Genomic DNA, 14140 nt, shown 5'->3' on the forward strand with positions numbered 1-14140 from the left:
CAGCATCACCACGTGGCATTCGGCCAACTACCGTCTTCTGATCAATATGCTTAAAGCTAGTTCACTTCTCTTTCTATCTTGCCGGTTGCGTCTTCCTTCCCCTCCCCAACGTTGCCATTCCTTCCTTCCTTCCTTCCTTGCTTGCCCATGGAAAGAAGCGACTGTCGCGAGAACCGCAGAGATTACAGTCGGCTATCGTAAACGACAAACTATGTATTCTCTATCGCGAGAAACGCAAACGAGAACGGGAATGAGAACAAAAGAAGCCTGGGAACTGTAGGCAATGTTCGATTTTGCGAGACCGGTACTTTCCGAACGCCGAACGGCTCCTCCGTTTCTTCGATTCTCGGAGAAACGAAGGGAACGGTGACGACGGAAGACCAATCCATCGGGTCCGTCCGACCGAAAAAACTGTAGAAGCTCGTTCCCGTTCCTCGTCTCTCGCGAGCACAGCGGAAGCGGCCGTGGTACCACGCGTCAGCCACGTGGTGGCCGTTGAAACAACCCTTGTCTCCCGTTCTCCTCCCTCTCTTTCCCTGTTAGCCGGAGGATCCTCGAGAGCAATAGAAACGAGCGGTGCACCGTGCGCCGAACCAAGCAAAATTATTCTCGCCCCTCTGTCTAGTTTCCTCTCTTTCTCTCTCTTTCTCTCTCTTTCTCTCTCTCTCTCTCTCTCTCTCTCTCTCTCTCTTTCTCTCTCAATCCTTGTCCCCGGACCTGGAACGCTTGCGCGCGAGCGATACCTGTGCGCTGTGCACTGTACACCCGTGCCGAAAGATGTGCCGATGAACGGCAGAAAACGCGGATCAGGCTGGAACGCGTAAACCAACAGACAGAGACAGAGAGACAGAGACTCTTCACGCGGCTGGGGAAACCTACCCGCTCTCGCGTGCAGACGATACGTATTGGACACGTATCTGTCGACGGCCGTCGTCCGATCGTGCGATTCGATCGCGATTCGCCGAAGCCAACGTCGAGCAAAGTCGATCCGCGAACGTTTCTCTCGTTGTAGCGTAACCGTTCGCTGCGTTTCTGAGAGAAGAACAAGAAACTTTCGGGGAATAGAAGAAGAAGGTATAATCGTCGGCAGAAACTTCAAACTTCTTCGAAGAAGAAGAACAAAGAGGAGGAAGGAAGGTATAATAAGTTCGAACGTTTTCTCCGAGGGAGGAAAAGGAAATTTTAGAGAAACGGAAGAAGAAGAACGAAGAGGAGATAGAGGAATAATAAATTCGAACATATCTTCCCACATAGAAAAAAGAATTTTGAAGAAACAGAAGAAGAAGAAGAGGAGGAGAGAAGGTATAATAAGTTTGAACCTTTTTCGTTGCACGTAGCGCAACCGTTTGTCGCTTCCGTTTCCGAGAGAGGAAAAAGAAATTTTGGAGAAACAGAGAAGAAGAAGAAGGTAGAGGAGGAAAGAAGGTATAATCGTGGGCAAAAAGTTTTCGGGTGGTGCGTCGGTTTCGCGTGGTTGAGAACGTTTTCGGAACACCGTGTACAGGGGACCACCTATATAAAGTTATCGGGGAGTTTAGCCGGTCGTTGCAGTACCTATATCGTGGGTGGGTGGATGGTGTTTCGTTGGTCGGTGGTGGTGTCCGTGGTGGTGGTAGCTAGCGGTGGTGCTACAGCTTGGTGCTGGTGCTGGTGCCGGTGCTGCTGGTGCTGGTGCTGGTGCTGCTGCTGCTGTCAGCGGTGATAGTACGGCGGTGGTGGTATCGGTATTGGTAGTGGTGGTGGTGGTGGTGGATGCCCCTCAGTGTCCGGCGCGCCTCCGACAAGCGTGCTTCGGTCGTTACAGGGATCCTTCGGCGTTTCGTCTCGCGTTATCGTGGACGATATCGGTGGCTCGTGGGAACCGCGACCGAGGAAAGGGAACGAAAAAGTAAAAGGACGGTCGGGAGAAGAGGATCGCGGGGGAAAAAATAGGAAATTGGGTAAAAATAGAGAAAATAGGGAAAACTGTAAAGGAACGTTGTGTTGGTCGGGTGGTCGTTGGTTGCAACGGTATCGGCGGCATCGGACACGTTCTTCGCACGGATCCACGGATAGATCGAGGGCGGAGAAGGATGCAGGTGGGATCTACATGCACGAAGAGGCTCGTGCACGTCAGGAACACGCGGTTTATCGGATCACGGTTTGTCTCGTACGTGCAGTAGAAACGAGTGCCGGCACGCCGGAATAAAGCGGCAGCCGCCAGCGGAAGGTGGAAAAGAAGGCTTTACTTGCCGGCCGGACCACCACGGGATCCTCCTAAAGGAGCTCTGGCGCCGGCTCGGATGCCTGTCGTTGCGCGTTCGGTCGCGGCAGACTTTTAAATGGTGCATCATTCCGAAGATCTTAGTCGTAGTGAGACATTAGGTACGCGTAGAAAGTGTCCGAGAAAGTCGAGGAGACCTTAGTCACGGCTGTTGGTCGATCATCGGGGCGGAATCGCGAGCACGCCGTTACAACGAAAATCGGAGGAAACAAAACGGAGTCAAAGGGGGAACATCGAACGACGAAGAAAAAGAGAAATCGATCGTCTCTCTCTCTCTCTCGTTTCTCGGAAGTTGTGCGGGGAACGTGGACGGAGTTCGCGGAGAGGAATTAGGGTCAACAACCCGGTTCTCCCTCTGGTAAAAGTCGAGGCTCTCGAGGACAGTACCAGGATCGAGATCAGGATCGGAATCGAACGCGAGATCTCTCGGTCCGGTCGCGGCGAGAAACGACAGGCACACGGGAGTCACGAGTGGCACGAGAGGCACGAGGCAAGGTATGATCGACGTGATCGGGAGGGTGACGATTGTCGTCAGTGAAACGGTGCGAACGGGAACAAGATAGGACCAGAGAACCGATATATCTAGCGATAGGTAGATAGTTAGATAGATAGTTGGACGGATAGATAGATAGATACATAGATAGATAGCTAGATAGATAGATAGACCAAAGTAGAAGAACGAGCGGAGAAACGGATCGCTAGGAAGCGACAGAGAAACAGAGAGAGAGAGACATAGAGACAGACAGAGAGAGAGAGAGAGAGAGAGCGAGAGAGAGAGAGAGAGATCACGAAGAATCGAGGAAACGAGGGTTAACGGTAACAGGAACGAGGAACAGGAAAGCGGAAAGCGGAAAAGAAGAGGAAAGAGAGGAAGAACGAGAGAGAAAGGGAAACGAGAAGAAGAAGAAGAAGCGAAAGATCGTGGCCGTGTTGGAAGGGGTGGGCCACGTACCTGTGGACGTGCAAGCCGCAACAGCGAAAAGGAGCGCGAATGGCCGAAAACACGAGCAGGGTGTACCCGGTTGTTACGGCGGTCCATCTTGCGGGTGAGATCGATCCTGAAACAGCGGCACCGGGTAGTTGGTAATGGGGGGTTTTGGCGAGAATGCCTTTTCCCTGTCGTCGTGGTCGTCATCGCCGTTCTCGTCGCCGTTCTACGCAATTGTCGCCCTCTCAACAGGTCCTTCTCGTCGTCGTCGTCGACGTCGTAGCCGTTGTTCGTCCCCGTGCCGCGGGTCAGAGGCAGCTAGAACATCCGCAACGGACATCCAACAGCAGCTACAACAGCAAGAACAAGAACAAGAGGAGAAACAACAGGAAGAAGAAGAACAACTCGGGCTTCGGTATCATCACCGACACCAACAAGATCAGCAGGATCGGCACCGGCACGTCGACTGCCTGCGAAATAGGCTCGCGCTCGCCACGCTCGGCCTGCTCGCACCGGCGAACGGACCGGCGAACGGTACCGTCCGCTTCGGTGGTATCCGCATCCGTAGCGGCGGTTCTACCGGTAGCAGTAGTAGTAGCAGTAGTACTAGTAGAGGAGGGAGGAGGTGGTGGGAGAGGAGGAGGTGACTCGCCGCCGAGATGCACCAGGTGCCGTACAGAGCGGGACTCACCTCAAACGCAGGTCGAAACGAAAGCCTCTCGGAGAAGAGTGTTGCTACCACCTCTCGGTTCGATCCGCCTCCGATCGATTCCGGTCGATCTCGGCAAGATCGAGATCGGGACAGAGACAGAGACAGAGACAAAGATCGGGACCGGGGACCCCCGACGGCACGAGTCGCCGCTTTCAGATACACCGTCGGCAGAGGTACCTGTCGACTTCCCTCGAATCTGTTACTAATAGGCCTGGCGATTTGCTGGCTGACCCTGTCGCCGGTTCAGCCAAGGCAGAACAACCATCATCAAACCTGCCCTGGTTGCCCGCACCAGCAGCAACAGCATCAACACATGCACGAGTCGCATCGGGGCGGTGGTTCGAAGGACACCGCCGCGCCCACCCCGGACGATCTCCGGTTGGAGGCGATCAAGCATCAGATCCTGACGAAACTCGGCCTGAGGAACCGGCCGGATGTGAATAGGACGCTGGCCACGGTGCCGAGACACCTAGCCCTCGAGACTCTCTACAGAGCCGAGGCGCAAACGTTTCGTTACCCGGACAAATCGCGAAACGAACACGAGAACGCGTACTCGGCCGAGTTTCTCTACGGCGACGACGACTACTCGTATCGGAATCTCGACCAGCAAGCCGAGAGCTCCACCGAGGACACCGCCGGAATAGGTTACGGGGACCACGAAGACCAAGACGCGCAGGAAGAGATGGACGACTTTTACGCGAGGACCTCGGAGATCATCACTTTTGCCGAACCTGGTGAGTCTCTCTTCTGCTTCACCCTCTACTTCTTCTTCGTCCCTGTTCTACCGTTCTTTCGCGTTCCATACTCTCTCTTCATTGTTCTCCGAATCGCTCGAAATCGTTCATTTTTCCGGGCGAACCGGAGAATACGCGTGTCCATGCCTCGTCTTGCCTCGCCTCGCCTCGCGTACTACGACTCGACGCAGGGATGAATGAACTACTCGAGTGTCGGCCGTAAATGAACTTGTGCTTTGCTCTTCTCTGCTCCGCTCTGCTCTGCTCTGCTCTGCTCCGCTCCGCGTGGGCGTGCATGACAAACGTTCGGAACAGCATGCCGACATCGGTTTCGAATCAGCGCGACGTTCATCTAAACGGGTCTCGTTTCTAATTGCGAAAACATTTCGCAGACCTGTCGCTGTCCGAATGCTTTCTCGATCTCTGAACGATATTTACTATTGACAGGAAGATCTCCGTTGAATCCGCTACAGTTTTTGAGGTGACATAATTGCTGGCCAGTGAACGAGTCTGATCCGTCACGCTCACAGGTGAAACGTTGTTCGGGTAAACTCGGGGGAGCGAGAAACGGACAAGTGTGCAATCGCCACAGAAGTTTTCACTTCGATCGTGCGGTCTTGTCCGCACAGTATTGGTGTGTTTCTTTCTGTTTTCGAAAGTATTCTTCGCAGAGCGATTTTCTTTGGAAGAAATTAGACTCGCGGGGCCGTGCAGCGACGCGACAGGAACGCTTTACGACGTCGAATGAATTACTCGAGTCGCAATAAAATCGTAATAAAATCGTCGGCCGATGTCGTCGTCGCACCAGGTACTCTCCGTGCCCCGCAAGTTGTCCCTCGAGACGGCACAGTGGCGAACGATGTTCTCGCTCGCAGCCAATGATTTGACGTCACACACTTTAGCCAATAATTCGGCTAGAAACGAAAATGCGTGTGGCATGGTCCAATCTCAGCAGATTTTTATGCGAATTAAAACTTTTCTGCCTGAATTACAAGAAACTCGAGTGAAATTGGACTTTTCTTTCTTCGTGTGTTTAATAGGTTGAAAATAACATGACAGTAATTTCAAATTCTTCTAACGTTCTTACTGTTGCATATTGCATCTACTAATTTTCGTCGTGAATGCATAAAATTCGCTGTCTAGTAATTAATCGATCGAGACTCGAGACCGGTCGAGCAACCGGGTCGAATAGGACCCAGGCGTCGCGGTCGAGTAGACGCTGTCGCGGCAGGAAGTTCGCAGAAGTTTCGTACTTTGGTCCGCGGGTTAGGGTTGTGCTCGCGTTTATCGCGTTTATCGCGTTTATCGCAGCCCGGCTCGGCTCGTCTCGACGGTGAATGGTTTATGGATCCCGCGGGAGGCTAGCCACGCGAAAAACTTTCGGTAAACACGGAGCACCGGTGAAAACACGTGGACAGAGCGGAGGCCGGAGAAGGCGCGTTGAAGTCGGGCTAGACGATCGTACGGCATCGATGCCGTATCTAGGCTGTCGAGGCTGGCGGGGAGACGAGCACGTATAAACCCCGTCTTTAGCAGCAAGGTGTAATGCTTGATGCTTATACACTCGGTGAAGAGGCGCGCGGCGCGAGCTAGCAGCCGCGAGAGCCGCGTTTAACTTCGTTAAGTCATTTGAAAGTCCACCTTCCCACCTCGAGCGAGACGAATAAATCTATTTTCCCATTGTACACGAACACGACCGAGACTGTAACGATTACGCGACGAAGTCTCATCACGATGATTATTGCGACCGCATACCGCGGGGGCGGTAATGCTCTCCACCTGTTACGGTTTTACGGAGCAAATAAGTTTATTATTCAGCGGGTGGCCACGTCACCGGCACGGATCAAACCGCGCGAGCACCTTTCCTGTGCCTCCCTCCGCGGCCCGTTCTCTTTCCGTTCTTTATTTTCGTTCGAGTAACTGTCACGCGGAGTTCGAGTTCGAGTTGTTCTTGCTACTTCTTTTTCGAGAACGCGCGTGTACCGGTTCGACGTCCGACACACCGAAAACCTGGGAACTCGCCGTCCGCGTTCGCGGGAAGAGAACGAAACCAGGAAAGAGAAGAAGAGGGAAGGAAGAAAGAGAGGAAAGCAAGACGGCAAGAAAGAAATCCGCGAACGTCACGGATGACACCTTGTGGTCCGCGTGCATGCGTAGCCACACGCTTGCGGCCACGTGGCGTTCGGCGATGGGTGTTGCGGCGGCTCCTACACGATGGGTGACGGGCAAACGGGCGACGAGAAACGGCCGCGGCCGGGGCCGGGGCCGGGACCGGGGCGATCTATAGTTCGTTCCGTAGTTCGCTAACTCTAAGTTTAACAATAAGGGTAATAGAGCCGGCCGGAGGTAGAGGCGGTAATACCGGCGAGCGTTTATTCCCGCACGTTACGCCGCGTATCCGTATCTAGCATTCGTGCTCCTGCCAGTACCGGTAAATTAACGAGCCGCTGTTGCAATCCGTTTCGTCATTCTCTCTTTCTCTTGCCGGTCCAGCTATATATTGTTCATGGCTCTCTCGAACCGATCGCCGGATCATCGACTGACTACCATTAGATTGTGCGGCACCTTTTACCGCTGGCCGATGGGCTCATGGCTCACAGGAAACAGGCAAGGAGGTTTCATTCCGTCGGAGTGATTCACGCCGCGAAACCGTTTCCACGTTCCTTCTGCCGTCGAACGATCACAAATCTCGGCGTCGATGGATGTAGACGACTCGACGATTCGTTCGAATCGCCGGGTGTCGACCCAAGATCGATCGTTGACATTTCCCACAAGTTCGAACCGCGTGCGAACGTTGTTGGTTGCCTCTTCTCTTTCGGCGAGTATCGATCTCCGTAACTGTGTCGATAGTCGACGAAACCGCGTGCGAACGCATGACTACCGAAACGAACGTGTCCCACCGATCGACGATGGTTACCGAGAGCAATGCACTCGCGGTTAGCGACTCGAGGTTCGCGACGTTACCCGGAAGGATTGTGAAATTTTCAGGTTTTTTTTCCGGGAATAGGCCAGCCGAAGAGAAATTCGTCGTCGCGGACGGGACCCGAGTAGAGCATCGAAGGGCGCACCGTGAACCCCGTAATAATGCGCTCTCCGCGATACTTTAACGTTAATATCGCCGTCTCTATAGATAGCCAGCGAACACGTCATCCTTTTTGAAGAAACTAAAGAAACTATAAACCGCCACCGCCTCCCCGGTATCGATCCGCGGCGGCTACCGGGGGGAGAAACTTTTTGTTCCATATTTTTTTCGTCCACGTAAGTTACGAAAATCGTAAGCGGTGGCGTCGTTGCGCTCGATCGAACATGGACACATCAGGCGAGCCAGGGAATCGCTGAATCGCCGAATAGCTTCGACGAGCTCGCGAATCCACGCGGCGATTCGTAATCGGCACGCGGAGGCGGCGGCGCGGCGTAATGGCGTACGCCGACGTGGTGCGAGACCCGCGATTGTCGGGCCGCGAGAGAACACGCGAAAAATATTAACGAGTATTCCAACGATGTTCCGTGCACTCGGAATTACCGTCGCGAACATTTTTACGAGCTGTCACCGCGTCGTCGTCGCCACCCACGCCTTCTTTCTTCTTCGCGAAGGAGTGAGACACGATAGTTTCGATCCGCCATTGATCCTCGCGGATATCCGGCAATCCTTGATTAGGGTTGTTACCCCGGAATCTTCGCGTTCGATCGTCGAGACCGCGTTCTCTTTTCTCCGTTTTCGGCGCGGGGGCGGTTCTCTCTCTCTCTTGCTCTTTCTCTGTTCGTGCCGTTCCTCTTACGTGCAATGTCCGTCGGCGGGTAATCGAATCGAGTAGCTTTCGCTGGTCCGGCAACCCTTACCGGGGAGAACGAAGAAACGACGACGGCCACCTCCCCGATTTTGGGGCTGGAGTCGGAGTCCTAGCCGTAGACCGGACGCATTATCTTATTGAATCGGCGAAACGACCGGCTGACGACTAATCCGCGTTGCCCATGAATTCCGTGGGGTCACCGGGTACCCGATAAATTTACGGACATCTCGCAGGAAGACGGGGCCTCAAAAAACAAAATTCTCGAGGCATGAAAAGTTCCCTGTTTAGCGATTCACCTCCGTGTTGACCGATGTTTCGTTTTGGGGCTGAAGTCAGGGCTGAAACGTCTGAAGCGTCCGACCGACGACTAAGGTCCCGATAAATTTGTCTCCATTGGCAGACGGGGCCTCGAAAAGATATTCCCGAGGGATACGGAAACAGTTTCCTGATTAGCGATTCACGTTCCTTCGAATGGAATCGCCAGCCACCTGGATCCGCCATCTCGATCGAAGTTACATCTCGGAGAATGATCGAGCGCGATCTGAAACTTGAAATGGCACACGACGACACATCGACGACGAAGGTGCGCCACCGGTGACCTCTCTGTAGGTAATCGAGGAAGTGAAACACCGATGTTTCTTCGGTTTAACAGGGTTATCCGAGGAGGCGGCGTGTTCGGTTGTCTGTAGCCGCCACTCGAAATCGATGCGACGCGATACAACGCGGTTTGGATAAGGGAAACGGCGTCGGTTAGGGATAGAAGGAAGGGAAACCGGCGAGTTTCCGGCTAGAGAAGAGAGCGCGCGCGCGCGCGCGACATCCTCAGGGTCCAAACACGGCATGGGAACGTCGGATTTTACAGCGCGTGAGTAATGACAACGTGTAAAAACAACGTTTATATTCTCGCCACCCTTCGACAGCGAAGCGCGAGCCATTTCGGGATGCTCGGACTACGTAAGATACCGTAAGAATTTATGAGTCTCAACAGCCGTCGTCCACAGCGCGCCACCGTTCGCTTTACCGTTTCGCCCAGCCGTCAAGGACGAATATGAAATCGCCGGAGACAACGCCGGAGACGACGACGGAGGAGATAACGACGCACGGACGACGACACGACGCCGACGATCGCGCGACGGAGGCGAGAAGGCCGGTCGAACACAGAACGGAAGAGAGGAAACCGCGGAGAGAAGCGGAGGCTGTCTCGTCTCGAGGGAGGCGACCTTCGACTAGTCGACGGATTCAAGATTAGCCGATCGAAAGACACGAGGGTGGGTTTTCCGCCGCGAAAAGGGTGGAAAATGTAACGGGCACGGTGTGACGGCTAACAATAATTGCCACCGCGTTCCGCGTGATTCATGATTAGCCGATCGAAAGAGACGACGAGGCGAGAAGGGTGGAAAATGTGACGGCTAACAATAATTGCCACCGTGTTCCGCGTGATCATCGAACTCGTTCGCCTAGTCGAGTCGAGGCACACGGTCGTTACCGGCGTTTTCTCCGCCTTCCGGCTCCTTTCTTTTTTTCAAGCTTTCGCTCCCTCCGTTCGGTGGCGGCGGTCCCTTGCCCCTCCGCTCCTTTGCCATCTCCTCGGGACTCGGGAGCCATTCTATCGGCATTGCCCGAACGATGCGCCGATGCGTATGTTGTAAGCCGGCTGCAGTCATAATTTCAGCGGTTTTATTGTGCCTCGAGTTTTTCATGTTCTAGAAGAAACCATTACACGTGACAAGGGGAATTGCACAGTGTATTGCCAGTCGCGCCTGGAAACAGACGACCGGCTCAGGCTCTCTAGGCTGGTACGGCACGGCTGGCGGCCTCCCCTACACCCCTTACAGCCACCCCTACAAGCAATGAGCGACGCGCGACAACCGACTCAACGCTCTGCCAACAATCATTCGCCCCGGTTAATTAGCTAGATCCGCGGCTCGACAAGCGCCGCGTGTGTGTCTCCTGTTTTCACCCTACCCCCGATAAGCTTCCGATCCACTTTATAGGGGCTCGGTTTCTCAACTATTTCACGCCCAACTAACTACCGGAATAATTAACCCGCTCTACTCGCGCTCGGCGTTCACCCTCCAGCCGAACGAGGACTAGTCTCGTTGTTCTATTCGCGTGAACGCGGTCGACCGAGGCGCGAACCGATCGATCGAACTAGAAAAATAAATCGTTCGATCGTCACCGGTTTTTCTCAGAATTTCTCAACGTTCTTCTCTGCGACGAGCAGGCCTGAAGATCGAAGATCTTGGAACGCGTGCGGTACACTCCAGTCGAACATGGACGAGTCTGTCGCACGGAAGCGCGAACCGATCGAAGAAAGGAGAAATCGTCCGATCATCCCCGGTTTTCTCCAAATTTTTTGAAGTTTTCCTTGCAATGACGAGTCTATGAAGATCGAAGATCGTGGAATGCGTCGCGTTACTATCCTGCCGAACATGGACGAGTGTCGTTCTCCTCGTGTGAACGCGATCGATCTCTCGAACGAAGAAGAAATCGTTCGATCATCAGGGGATTTCTCGAAACATTTAAAAGATTTTCTCTGCAACGACCAGGCCGGTCTATGAAGATCGGAGATCGTGGAATGCGCCGCGCGGTGCATCGTGGAATTCTCGCGGTTAGCCCGCAGCCGCAGCACAGGAAACGTATTCGATTGTTCCGGGCGTTCGACCGCAAAGCTGCTTCTCTTCTTGTTCTTTCTCTCCTTCTCTCTCTCTCTATTTCTCTCTGCCCTCCCCGTTTCTCCCGTTGTTTTCTTTCGCGTTGCCCTCAGACACGCTCGCCCGTCAGAAACTTTTCTACGAAAGTTCCGATCGGATATTAATGTCGAGCGACCTTCTGAATATTTTATCTTCCCGGCCGTTGAAACCGAGGAAATCGATCCGCCTCCGTTAACCCTCTCCCCGCTGGAGGCGGACGGCCGATTTTCGGCCGTGCTTTCTCCCAAGGTGGCTTTCCCCGCTCTTTCCACAGGCCCACCCCCGATCGAGAATCCCATTAATTGCTCCGCGAAGCAAAAACAATCCGTCGACGACGAGAGACGTCGTCGAGACCGATCGATAAGACTCGAATGAGATGCGTTCCGTAGCCTCGAAACCTTTCGTCGCCGCGGTTCGTCCCCCGAGACTGAGTCGACATGCTCGATTCGAGATCAACCGTCGCGCGTCGCGTCGAGACGCTCGAGAGACAACTCGTGCTTCAAACCTTTTTCTTTTAGTTTAAGGACGTGTGGAGAAAATACTTTTGCGTGTACACCCTTTCGAAGGGAGGTAGTGTAGAACTCGGGGGAAAACAAGTCTTCGGTTTCCCCAGTACTCACTAAAAAAACTACATGTCGGGACTTATGCCCTTTCCTCCCTCAACTTCTAGCTCGCCGGAGGCCCAGACGGGCCCTTGCTTTTCGCATTTCTCCCGTCTGATTTATTATGCTGGCTCCACTCATGTTTTTGTCCAATCGTGCTTGATACCTACCGGCTACGCAAAACGATCATTTCATTGATTTTTCTTTTCGTTTAATTAATTTATTTATACAGTTCGCATCAACATCTAGGTCATTAGCAGACAGCGGATTTTATGCATTTATGACAAGAATGAGTAGGTGTAATTTCAAACAGTAGACAGATTTAAACAATTGAAGAACATCAATGTGTATCAATTGCAGCTCATGAACATTATTAATAAATGAAAGAAATTTCTATGTGATCCCCGTCTGTTGCAGTTGATGCAAACAATTTTTATTTTGCATTTCGGATTTTATGCATTCATTTATTCATTTATTATTGCTTTAAACCGATTGGTTTGTTTAGCAAGTACAATATTGCTACATGTAGCTTACATTATATTTATAACTAGACTGCGGATCTTTATGCAATATAAAAAATGTTTGCATTGATTGCAAGATACGGGAGCCAAGTAAAAATGTCTTTCTTCTTTTAATTTTCCTGGTGGGCTTAAATCTTTTTAATACGTACCCCTTTTTGTCATAACTTCATATAATCCGCAGTCTATTTATGGCAAACATGATTAAGTGTAATTTCGAACAGTAGAAACATTAGTAGAATTTAAACATATTCTTATATTATTTGCAATTCATTAAACATATAACATTAACACCTCACCTACCGAAAGCATCGAAATTTTCTTTTACATTATAAAATCTGAAATGAAAGTATTAGATGGCGTTATCGAGGGTGACTTGTTAGTTCACAATGAAAATTGCTATTACTATCGAAGGTACTCTTAAAAAGTGTCTAGCCATGTACCATAGATTTTTCAAAATTATGCAATAATCACCGGTCGGTAATGTGTTAAGGATGAAAATAATTTTCTATTTTACTCCAGCTTTATATATAAAAGACCACAGTGAACACAAAGCTGATTTTCTCCTTATTTTACCGGTACAGAAAGCAACTGGACATAATTATTTTTACTTCTATTAGCGACGTATGTACGTTTTCATAGAATGCATGCCGAAGGTCGAACGTCGATCGAGATACAGAGCGTCAGGGGTGTCTTGAGACATTGCGTATAAGACAAGTCACCCCACCCAGAGCGTTTCGTTAGCTGCATGGGCGAATCCGATCGCGAGGTCGAGAGAGACACGCGTATTTTATTTATCAGTCGCTTGTTACGCTTACGCTTACGCTTCTTGCGCTTTTCTGCGAACCAAAGGTGAACGAGAACAGACGGGAAAGAGACACGCAAGGACGGAAAAAAAAGACGGGAATATCGGTAACGAGCGTCTCGCGAGCGTTGCGCGACGCGTAATAAACGAGGAATCGTCGCGACGAACGATACACGCTCGAGACCCGCTATTTCTTAGAATGTTCGTCATTGCCGGATGAGCTGTTCTGGTAGACTTCTGGAGAGATTTCTGTCGTAGTGGCCTGGCCATTATACGCGCTCGACGGTTGTTCTCTTTTAAAAGAACTTGGCTGCGGCTCGCCCTCGCCCTCTTCCTCGTGTTCGCCCTCACCTTCGCCATCAGGGCCGGGCGGTAGATTTTCTCAGTACGATGCAAGTCTACAAAACGCCCCTTAAATGTTTTTTTTATCTCAAATAACCTTCGATTGCGATAAAAAATTCTCTGCACCCGAAACCGAAATCGATGTGTACCGAAAGCGTTCACAGGCGCGCGGTAAATCATAAATCGTATACATTTATACATCAACGTATCGGAATAACATAGACCAACGTAGAAAATCGTTGCGCAAAGATTTTGAATTACTGAACGGTTCAAATTGTATTTCAATCTCGTTGCTAATGCCGCCCCTATACGATGCCGTTTTTCGCGGCCGCCTCTCTGTATCGTAGCACGGCACGGCCCTGTCCGCCATCGCCTTTCGCAATTCTTCGTGAAAGCTGAAGAGCGGTAACTCGCCGCACTCTGCGGCAACGAACCACCGAGGTACGGCGTCGATTTTCTTTTTTTCCCGACCACCCTCGGACGCTCGTCCGTCCGCTTCTCGCAGAACCGAAAACATCCGGGAAATTAGAGCGACTTTGGGGGAGAAGTCGGTACCCGAATCAGCGGCTAAACGTTTTTCTCTCTATCCTTCTTACCGGGAGACGAAGACAATAATCTCTCTCCCCCCTCCTGTCGTCTTTGTCTCTCGTTAGCTCCCGGCGAACTATGCCAAGGCTCGGAATCTTGCGGGCGCGCGCGCGATTGATCTATTTTCATTTAACGAAACCGTCCCTTGTTTTCGCGGACTGGCC

The 14140-nt window shown here is 51.9% G+C and overlaps 1 protein-coding gene across 2 annotated transcripts in view; it reads left to right on the forward strand.

Moving 5' to 3' along the window:
* The first annotated feature begins 3710 nt into the window (after positions 1-3710).
* The window catches only part of Actbeta (inhibin subunit beta), a 40794-nt gene continuing 30364 nt past the window's right edge, over positions 3711-14140 (forward strand). For both annotated transcript variants that reach the window (XM_076437147.1, XM_076437148.1), the window contains exon 1: positions 3711-4637. In XM_076437147.1, coding sequence (XP_076293262.1) covers positions 3851-4637 — 787 coding nt within the window. In that variant the 5' untranslated portion in view covers positions 3711-3850. The remainder of the gene's footprint in view (positions 4638-14140) is intronic.

Source organism: Lasioglossum baleicum, chromosome 13 (assembly GCF_051020765.1).
Source record: "Lasioglossum baleicum chromosome 13, iyLasBale1, whole genome shotgun sequence".
NCBI classification, from domain to species: domain Eukaryota; kingdom Metazoa; phylum Arthropoda; class Insecta; order Hymenoptera; family Halictidae; genus Lasioglossum; species Lasioglossum baleicum.